Here is a 10,922-nt window from a genome sequence, read left to right as displayed (position 1 = left end):
AGTTGTGGCGCACGGGCTTAGTTGCTCCGCGGCATGTGGGATCTTCCCAGACCAGGGCTCGAGCCCATGTCCCCTGCATTGGCAGGTGGATTCTTAACCACTGCGCCACTAGGGAAGGCCTAGACTCCCCCTCTTGATGGCAGGTTTATCAGAGTCATATTGCAGGAAGAGCATATGTGAGATGGAAGATAATGTTATGACAGTCACTGGAAAATACAGTCTGCCATGATCGGTGTTAAACTGAACCTGGAAAAGGGAGAGGGACCAGCATTCTCAAAGGCAATCTGCATTTTGGGTGATGGCACCAAGAATATTTGGAGGTGGCAGTGGGAATGGGTGTTCCTGAGTGACCTCAGGTATACCGGGGAGAGAGAACTATTATCCCATCTTACAGTACAGGAAGTTGAGGCTCAGAGAGGTTTAATAACTCATCCAAAGTTGTGGTGCTAATAATTGGCAGAATTGGGAACCAACGCCTGAGCCTGAACACACTGCCTTTCCATGAGGCCTGGGCTGCTGGGAACACCATCCTCATGTATATTTGTTGCCTTGGTACTTGGTTCACTAACTGTAAATGTGTTGGCCAGTTAAAGAAAAGGTTAGGTAGTAGTTATGTCTGTCAGACTCTCTCTCACCCCATCCTCCAGAGTATCACCTCTGTATCTTTGCCTGTTGGGTGTTTATGGGAAAGGCAGGTGATTTGATTTGGTTCCTCCTCTTGGGAAATGGCCCTTCAGCCTTAGGCCCACAGGGTGACCTCGTGGGGAGGATGGATGGGTCAGATGTGCTGCTGCCAGCTTGCAGGTTCTGGGTTTTCTGGAAGTTGCAGAGCAGTTTGTGCTTCTCTTTGCGGTCTGAGCTGGGTTCTAGACCCAGCCACTGCCCCTGCCCACTCTGTGTCAACCCAACTCTCAGGGCCCTGGTAAGGTAGCAAATGGATGGGCAGAGACACCCTCGCAGCTGTCGATGCCTCTTCTTTCCTCTTTGAAGGATCTGATGCTGCTGCCGATGAGGGCTACTTCATCTATTAAACCCAATACACTTGTCGCAGCTGCTAAGCCCCCGTAAGCCGCCGGGCGCAGTGTTTGTGATGGGACTGACAGTGCATGGAGGAGGCTGATTATACACGATTCCATTTCGCGGGCCCAGCAATGTAATTTCACAGGGCGATCAGCGTTTGCATGTAATAGCAGGCTGTGCTGAGGTGTCAGAATATTAAAGGCGCTAATGGCAAAGCTCCCTGTTACACAGGGGGCCACCCGCCGCGCCTACAGCAGGGCTGCGCGGCAGGCCCGTCGCAGATGGCTGGCCACTAAGCTAATGGGGCAGCAGCCAAGGCGGGCAGAGCCGCGAGAGGGGAGAGCCAGCCGGGAACAGCTCGGCACCTGCTTCCCTGCGCATGGAAATTACAGCAGCCCAGGGGAAGGAAAGTGTGCGTGCCTGCCTGGCACAGGGCTGGGGTGGGTGGTTTGGGAGGCCCAGCATCTTTCACCCCGACTCTACCTGCCCTAGATAGGACTCCTCCGTCATCCTTCCACCTGCCCCACCCTCTGGCTGGGAAGCCACAGATGGGCAGGTTGGGCCCTGGTAGCTGGGAAAGGTGCAGCTAGAGAAGTGGCACCCAGAGAATTTGGAACCAGCATGGGAAAGGGGCCCAGGCACAGGCTTTAGCTCTTAAATTTCTGCCCAGCACTGATCAGGGTCAAAAAGCTTTTGAGTGCCTTACCCCACACCCCAAAGGCTGGCAGAAGAGAGGGAGGGAGTGGGGATAGGAAGTAGGTGGGAGAAAGGGGGTAGACAATATTAGGGCCCCTTGACTGATGACAATGGCCAGTGTTGCACAGAGCTGGGAGGCAGCCCTCAAGATATTTTCTCCTTCCACCCATGTTGGCTGCCCCAGCCACACCCCAGCCTTTGCCTGTTCTCATCAAGCTTGCTCCTGTCATTCTCCTGTGTCCTCGCTGTGTCTTCTTCCTGGTGCCTCCAGTACCGCTTCCTCCAGGAAGCTCTCCTAGCCCTCTCCAACCCCTCATGGGCCTGTCTTTCTCCATTGTGCTTGTGGGCAACCCACAGGGGACAGCCTTCCCAGCCCTCCTGCTCTGATGGCTCTCTGGTCCCAGCCTTGACTTCTCAACCAGAATCTCTGAGATATAGCCCACATCACCTTGCCCTGAGCTGGACTCCTGGGAAGGCTCTGCTAAGATTCACAGATGGATGTAATCTCTTAGGGAGGATGCCTGAAGGGAGTAGGGAATGGAAGGATGGGCTGAGTCACCTGAGGAAGAGTTTGGTGGGTGTGTGTACTCGTGCTCGATGGTGTATATATCTGGGGTGGGGGGGAGTAGGGGAAGGACTTTAGAAGTGAGTGCTGGGGGTGGTGGGCATGTGGGTACAGGCTCACAGGGGGAGCAGGTGCAAGATCCAGACCACACATTGATAGGAGCACAGATTGTGAAAGGACCCTGTGTTCTCTGGGTGGCTCTCTGCTGGCTGTGCCTGAGGGGTACCTGGGATAGCAGGAGTTGAGGGGAGCTTGTGGGGCTGTGCCCTGGTACTGTGCCTAGTGGGGGTTCCACGAGGCAGGTGGTCACTTCTGAAGGTTCAGCTCTGCAGAGGTGCATGGCAGTACCTGGAGGAGATATGCCAGGGTTCTCAGCAGGGGCAGCAGGGGGGGAGCCCAGGCTGAAGGAGAGCAGTTTTAATTAACCGTTTTTAATATCATTTTGGACTTTGGCTGGTATGTGAAGGCCCCGCTGGAAGCAGCATTTGTAAAAATTAAATCCCTCTTATTAGGAGCTTGGCAGACCCATGTGCACGTGCCTTCCCCTCCCCCCGCCCATGTCCCCCCTGAGGAAGTGCTGGATGAGGCCATGTCACGGCAGCAATTGGTTATCACGCCTTATCTGGGAATACGAAACTGTGCGGCATGACACCCGGCGGCCGGCCGCGGTGGAGACGCCAATTCATCTCGCCCTGGCTCTGACAAGCTAGACTGCCCTTCCTGAAAGGCATTCGTCAGGCGGGACCGGGCTACCGCCTTGCTTGGTACCCCTGTTTTCCCCCTGTGGGTCCCAGCTTGCCCTGGACCAGCCAGGCCCAGCCTGGCCCTCCTGGGCTCTGCTGCCCTCCACTCCGCTTCCGCACATCCCCATCTGCAGAAGATCTTGGGGGGGTCATAATTATAATAATAATCTAATCATGGTGACGCTTTGGGGCAAGCGCCTAATGTTATCTGAAGTGGTCTTCCCGCTTAGCTGCGATAAGACTTAGGATGACGTGCAGATAACGCTGAGCTGCCCTGTTCCCCAGCCGCAAGCGGAGCAGAGGGGCCTCCGCAGCCCTGCCGCCCGCCCGCCCGCCCCCCCGCCCGCCCGCCGCTTTAAGCCGGGAAGCGGCAGCACCTGCTAATGCAAGTGTTTAATATTTGATGGGCTGGGATAAAGCAGGATCACCTTCGAATTGAATTGAGTGTCAGCCGAGAATCTATTACTGAAATTCGGGTGTGATTTGACAGCAAAGTAGACGATGTTATTCTTCACTAGTTACTGCAATCTTCTCCCCGACATCACTTAAATATTTTTTTCTTTGCTTGAGTAAACACACATTATCCTTCTTTTTTTCCCCCTTCCTTCCCTTTTTTCCTTTTTAGAGGGGAAAAAAACCCATCCAGCTCGCCTTCTCCAGGCTGATAGAGTAGATTGTTATTTCTTTATTTGTCCTATTAAATGGAATTTTTGATCGTTTAATCCGCCCTTTGTAAGTGATTTTAAAGTACTTGAAAGCCAGCCCGCCACTGCTCTCTGGCCCACTGCGCTCCAGCCAGCCGCGGCCCTGACCACGCTCAGCAGCGCCTCCAGCTGTGCACCGCCCACTGGCTGTTCTTGCTGACTGTGTCCCAGCTCTGCCCTGGCTCCAAGCCAGCATCCTCTCCCCTGTCCTTGAGCCTCACGCTCAGCCCCCAATTTGTGGATACAGCTGTGGCCTGGGGAAGGGTGGGAGGGTTGGCTGGGAAGTTGGGCTGTGGCTGGTACCTCTGTGGTCAAGGAAATAGGCTTTGGAGGGGGCTGAGGTTGAAGTCCACTGGCTCCTAGCCTCCCAGTGCCCAAGGGGCTGAGACTTGGTTCCTGCAGCTGGGAAGGAAGGGTACTAGACCTCTGCCCAGCCCCTTGGTCCTGGCACAGCCTGTGTGTCCAGCCTCCTGTCCTCCGTTTTTGACCCCGTGCTGGACACTCTTCCACTGGGAGGCAGTCTGTAGTGGGATGGAGACCTCCTGGGCCCAGTGGTGGGCGGGGGCTCTGCAGTGCCTGCCTGACCATGGCTAGCAGTCACTTTAGTTCCACCAGTGGACTCACCATCCAACTTCTGGAAACTCACCCAAGCTTCATTCCCACTGACCACTGTCCCACACACTGTCACCTTCCTGCCACTGGGAAGACAGCCTGGTGTTTGGGGACTTCTAAGGTGAGGAGATGGGCAATGTTTGAAGAGTCAGCTAGCCTCGCAAGCCCACTGGTAGAAGCCTGGGACTTGCTAGCAGGCTGAACAGGAATTAAATCCCTGTTGGGCCACTTAATAGCATTCTAACCGTTATAAGTCCCTTCTTGGCCTCAGTTTCCTCATCTGTGACATCTGGTCATCGAGCCTGTAAGGGATGTAAGAGAAGGTGCTGTCCCTGGCCTGACGTGTGCCCTGCCCCGCCACCATGGAGGTGGGTGGCGGCCAGGGGACAGAGGGGGACAATGGAGTGCTGGGGGCCTGAGCAGATCGATACCCCCAGCACTTCCTTCCCCAACCCCAGGAAAACAATTAAGTACAGATCGATGGGTGGCTGCTTTGAATATGCATAAGTGAGCACTTGACCTTCAGCAAGATCTGCTCCCCACCACACACACACACACACACACACTCACTCTTCACGTGCTCCCCTCACAGCTGCCTGAGTCGGCCAGGTGACCTTACCCCTCCTCAGCTGAGCCCCCATGTGGCACTCAGCTCCGCAGTCTGGCCTGTCTCCAGGTCAAAAGCAACTTGACCACAGGCAGGTAGTTGGCCCCCTCGTCTCTGGCTTCAGTTTTCCTGTCTGTGGAGTGAAGTCTGGATATATTGGTCTCCAAGTCCCTTCCAACAGCAGTCTTTGTGACCAGTAATGCTGTGGGGAAGGGGCCCAGCAGAGGGCCAGAGACTCTGGAAAGGGGGGGGCATGGGTTGAAGCGGATGCCCTGTGAGAGGAGGGGTCCTGATCAGGAGAATCTTAGTAAATGGGAGCTCCAGAAAGGAGCCTGGTGAGGGGCACCCCGTGGGAGCCGGGGGCCTCTGATGGGGAGATGCCCAGGAGCTGTGGAGAAGGAAGGGGTTTTCTGGAGGGGGCCCTGGTGGAAAGGGGACCCAGCAAGGGGACTCCCATGAAGTGGCATGATGAGAGTAAGCCCTTGCTGGGAAGACATGGGGGGCTGGGGGTGTTGGTGAGTGATGGGATTGGGTCAGGGGTCAGGGCCTCTGGTAACCACTCTTGCCTCCTGTCTTCCAGGCTTACAGCTTCGCCATGGGCTGCTGGCCCAAGAATGGACTTCTAGACATGAACAAGGGCCTCAGCCTGCAACACATAGGCCGGCCCCACAGCGGCATTGGTCAGTCCCTCCACATATCCCCCTGGCAACTCGGTCCGTCCCCTGCCCACATGCCCCAGTCCCTTGGCACACAGAGGGGTTCCGTGGCTCATTCAGTGCTCCAGCAGGGTGCTCTCCATAGCTGGGGGGAGCAGGGAAGGGGGGTGGAGTGAGGGGAGAGTGGAATCTGACCATTGGAAAGGATCTCTCAAAACAACATTCAAGAGGAGGCTGGGGTCTGGGCTTTGGGTGGGTCACAGGTGGCCTTGGATTCAGGCCAAGAGATCCTGCCCTTGGCTGCATCTCTGGTGGGTGATGTCCTCAGAGGGGTGGGCACATGTCAGCTTACCCACCCCCCCGTGGAGCTAGAGAAGGCTGTTTAATATTGTTTCAAGTCTGTGGCCACTAAACTGGGCGATCAATGGGAGTTAAGGAGATGAATTATTTAAACCTCACCAGCTTTTAATTAGTCAGGGTCCTTCTGACCGATGGCTCTGTCCACAGGGTATTGAACTCCCCCGTAGGAGCAGCAGCCTCCATTGAGCGGTGCCTGGGTTGGGAGGAGCCACTTGGGGTACCAGATGGGGGTGCACCCTCAGGGGGGATTCCTGCATGGGAGGGGGCTGGTTCTAGGCATTGGAGGCTCTGCTAGCTGCTTGTATATATCATTGTGGATATGTGTCTATGAGTGTATGTGTGTGTGAATGGCACCTTCAGCTGCATGTCTCTGTGTGTTTGTCTAGGGGTTTATATGTGTCCATGTATGTGTATCTTTTTGAGGGATGCGTGTATGTGTGTATGTGTAACAGTGTATCTATATACATTTTCCTGGGGGCACCTGTCTGTGTATGGAAGCAACCATCAGCCTGTATGCGTATCCATCAGAAAGTGTGTTTGTTCATTTCTGTGTATCTTATTTTGTGTGTGCATCTGCACACATGTGCATACAAATTCTTTCAAGCAGAGTACTTGACAGGCATAGGCTTTGTTCCAAGTGGGGAGGAGCAGGGGTGTCCCTGGGTGGTGCTACGACATTATCATAACCTGTGAACCTTTGGGGAGGTATGAGGGGGAGGGGACTGGCAAGATAACACCAAAAGGGTCCAGTCACCTGCTACAGACTGGCCCCTAATCCCGTCCGCAGACACCACAGGTGCCTGGTGGGGCTGGGCATGCTGAGTGGATGTTCCTGTCCTCGGGGAGCTCACATCCTGGGAGGAGACAGAGACTGAACTGGGCAGTTGGCCACCCAGGGTACTCAGGGTTGTGATAGAAACACCTGGGCTGCCCCAAGGGAGGTTTCCCCTGTCCTCAGTTGCCAAGTGGCTTCTACTTCTTCATGTACATTTCACTGACTTCAGGGACACCCCATATCATTCTTATTGGCCCCCAAGGCTCTCCTGGGGTCCAGGGGGAAAAAGAAAGTGGTCAACGGGCCTGGGGAATTGGGAGTACCCCACAACCACTGCTGTTCCCTCCCACAGGAGTTATTTCGTACAGCCTAGAGGAGACCCCAAACCTAGCAAGCTGATAGGCCTTGGAGGTCAGCAGGAAGTTTCCTAGAGAAGATGAGACTTGAGTCAGGGGATGCCTGAAGGATGAATAGGAGTTTGCTAGGTAGGCAGATGCGGGAAGGGTTCTCCACTTTGGGGAAACTGTGTGTACAAAAGCCCAAGGGCAGGAGGAAGCCTGACATGCTGAGAGGATAATTTTGGACGTCTGCAAGTAGTTTGCCGTGACTGGAGTGGGACATTTGGGTTAGGAAACGGCTAGAAATTAAACGGGGAACAAGCCAGCCTTGAATGCCAGGTTAGAGGGTGTGGCTTTTTGTGAGGTTTTGAGGAGACAGGAAGTTCGTGAGTGAGATAAGGACAGGATCAGAGCTCAGATCCAGAATCAGTGAGGCAGTTGGTGCTGTACACACTAGTTCTAAGTAGGTGCTCAACAAATGCTATGGTAGATGAATGGACAGTTAGTGAGTGAGTGAGTGGACGAATCAGTGCAAGCGTGACGGGAAACGGAGGGACCAGAGAACCAAGGCCACTGAGAAGACTTGCACTGGCCCAGGGAAGGAGGAGCTGCCAGAAACTGAGTCTGCCTGGTGGGAGGGGCTGGCAGGACTGGGTTAATGCACCCCACGCAGCCTTGAGTTGGGTGCCCTGCTTCTGTGTATCTGTCCTGGGGGTGTTTGTGAGAGGAAGGGGTTCCTTGTTCCCACTTTCTGCTGCCTCCTGGGACCCATTGATGTCATTCTTGTTGGTTCACCCACGTTGACTCTGGGTTGGGACCCCTGAAGTATTCCCTCTTTCTTCAGAGAAGGTTTTTCCATCTGGGTGGGCCCCAGGGGACAGCCCAAGGCTATGGGTGACAATCAAGTCAGGGCTTTGGAGCCAGAAGCAGTTCAGGCCCTGTGACCTTAGACAAGGGCCAATGCTACCTGCCTCTCGGGGCTGTTGGGAAAGCTCAGCGAGGTCCCCTGTGTGAAGGGCCTGTGCGGTCTAAGCACACAGTGGCTGCTCAAGGAGCTGCCTCCTCTGTCACTCTGCCCATGCCAGGGTCTCCCCGGGGCACTGGGGGCTCCTGGCACTTGGTCCTTGTATCTGTGAATGAAGAGGGCTGCCCTGCCAGCTCCTGGCTGGCTCTGAGGTGTGGGTGAGGGTGCTTGGAAGGTGGGGAGGATGCAGGGCATTAATTGGGCTGGGAGAGGCGGGGAGGGGAGGTGCGGGTTTTGAGCCGTGAGGTTAATGGCCCTCGCGCCAAAGAGACAGCTTTAATGAGCTTCAGCTGACGGTGCCCCGAGTTACTGTGCGTGCTAAAAGGGTCGCGCTGTAAGAGTTTGATGTGGACTGTTTCCCAGCCCTGGGGTCAGGGGTCAGCTCCTGTCACTGGCCATTCAGGCTGGTCCTCAGTGACATGGTGCTAATTAACTGTGTGAGGAGCTGCCAGCCCGAAGTGGGGAGTGGTATGTATCTTGCTGGGAGGTGAGGCAGCACTGGTGATGCTGGGCAAGGGCTCTGCAGATCCCACAGCCTGGCCCGCTCCAGGAGCTGCTGGCTTCTCCCACAATGCCGTGGGGGGCAGTGGCGGGGTGTGCAGATCACCGATGACCCTGGGCCCTGGAGGGATCTTCTGAGTTTCCTTCTAAGGTATGTGTGGCAGGGGAAGCCTGTGGGGCCTACCTGGCGGGGACTCCTGCTGAGCATTGGGGTGGAGGAGGTGCTGACAGAGTAAGGGGGCAGGCGTGCTGGAGGCGTGGGCTGAAGGGCAGGGCAGGGGCCTAGGCTGTGGAAGGGAGGGGCCCGCTGGGATCCGTGCGCCCGGCTGAGCTGTTTGAGGGGGAGCCTTAGGGTGTTTGGATAGAGGAGTGACCTGGTCAGAGTTGGGTTCCAGTCAGCGCCATCTGAGAGTCTGTATAGGGAGGACTAGTGAGGAGAAGCCGCAGAAGGGGAGGCCATGGGCGTCGGGGGTTGGGTATGTAATAAGGCATGCAGGAGGTGGTGGTTAGTTCAGGGCCGGCAGTGGCCATGGGGAGGGAGGTGGTGGACGTCTGCCTTGCACCTACTGTGTGTCAGGAGCTGTGGTAGGTGCTGAACGTGCATTGGGAGATGACAGCCACAGGGCCCTGCCCCCACCCAGCTCACAGGTACAGTCTCCAGGATGGGGTGAGGGCTTGGCCCTGGGGACTGAGGAAGAGGTAGGGTTCCAGGATGGAGCTCTGGGCAGAGAGTGGGCTCGTGGTCGGGGAGGGACGCCTCCTCCTGGGGGGTGGATTTGCCCTTGGGAGCCTGGTGAGCAGGGTGGCATGGAGCAGGTTGTAGGTGAGGGGACTGCACATTTGTAGGACTGCTGACTGGCTGGGTCAGCGGGCTCCGTCAGCGCTCTTGGCTCGGGCAGCTTCCGAGGCAGGGCAGCCTCCAGAGGGGACCGGTGAGTGGGCCTTCTTTCATTTCAGCAAGTGGTCAGCACGACACTCACGTTATCTGGGGGCGCTCATTTAATTTTCACACTCTCATGAAGGCAGGCATTATCGTTCCCATTTTACAGATTGGGAGGCTCAGGCTTAGTTAAGTGACTTGCTTGAGGTCACACAGGCAGATGAACTGAGGAGCCAGGATTCAAACCCAGGTCCACCTGAGCACAAAGCCTGTGTTCTCACCACCGTGCTGAGCTAGGAGCACCTTTTTGGTCTTGGGCTTTGTGCTGCCAACAGAGATGGTGAGGAAGAAAACAAGCTCACGTTCTCCCTTTCCCTCAGTGTCGTGTAAAACACACAGGTCTTGACAATCTTCGGTAGCAGCAGCTGAGGAAGAAAGGGGCAGGAGCATCTCCACCCTTCACCCTGCTACAGTCGCCCTTGGAGCCGGGGCCCTAACACTTGGCTTCTGGCCTCCTGCTGACCCCGACCGTTAATTCTGCATTGTGATTTCTGTTGGCTCTCCACCTCGTGGCCCAGGAAAATCCTGCCCATATTCCAGGGGCCCCCTTCTCTGGGGATCTTGCCTGGCCCACCCACTGTGAGCATGCAGAATACATCCCTGGACCCCAGTTATAGGTGATGATCAGGCCCTACGTACTTGACCTCTCTAAGAGTGGGGCCTGGGCCTCCTTCCCTTTTTTCTTTTTGGAAGTCTGCACGGGAAATGTCAGATTTCCCCTGTTGTTGGGACACAGAGGCCCCACAGACAGCTGGTGTCACCGGCGGGGAGAACAGTCGGAACCTTCCCTGGTGCCCAGCTGGGTGGTCTTGCCCTGGCCGCTTACCCTCTCTGCTCAGGGACTGGGGGTCCCAAAGACTCCAGGTGAGACGGGATGGCCTGACACCAGGTGGGCTCTCTCAGAAGCTTGCTGCCCAGCACAGTTTGGCAAGAGAGCGGGCCGGCAGGTGGCAGGTGGGGCCTGGCCCTGGGGGGCAGTGCTGGCCTGTAGGCTCCCCTGAAGGAGTTGGGTGTCTATCAGAGTCCAGTCAGAGCACATTAGCTCTGTGACACGGATCTCATTAGCGCCCGTGAGAGGTGTCACTGCAGGAGAATCGTCGGTTCAGGGAGATGCTTGTACCAAAAGGAAGAAAGGACAGTGACAGCCTTTTCTCTGCCGCCTCTGCTGCCGCGCTCCCTGGGCTGCCCGCCCTCCTCCTCGTGGGGGGGTGGGGTGCTGGCTAATGAGCTCGTCTGCAGTACAGCTCTGCCTTTCCCTCCTTGAAGTTCCCCGGTCCCTCTGAAGACCCCGGCCCGGGATTAGCACACACCAAACGCCAGCCCCCCTCTTGCCCAGCAGGGAGTTCCTTCTGATCACCTGCTCCTGCTGCCGTGGGCGAGG

At 56.3% G+C, this 10,922-nt stretch overlaps 1 protein-coding gene across 2 annotated transcripts in view; it reads left to right on the top strand.

Annotated features, from left to right (window-relative positions):
* Positions 1-10,922, top strand: part of ERI3 (ERI1 exoribonuclease family member 3) — a 131,347-nt gene that overhangs the window by 100,047 nt on the left and 20,378 nt on the right. For both annotated transcript variants that reach the window (XM_007468269.1, XM_007468270.1), the window contains one exon: positions 5,528-5,627. In XM_007468269.1, the coding sequence (XP_007468331.1) occupies positions 5,528-5,627 (100 nt within the window). The remainder of the gene's footprint in view (positions 1-5,527; positions 5,628-10,922) is intronic.

Source organism: Lipotes vexillifer, unplaced genomic scaffold (assembly GCF_000442215.2).
Source record: "Lipotes vexillifer unplaced genomic scaffold, Lipotes_vexillifer_v1.1 scaffold661, whole genome shotgun sequence".
NCBI lineage: Eukaryota > Metazoa > Chordata > Mammalia > Artiodactyla > Lipotidae > Lipotes > Lipotes vexillifer.
Note: the sequence above shows the minus strand (reverse complement) of the source record. Positions and strands in the feature narration are given on the sequence as shown.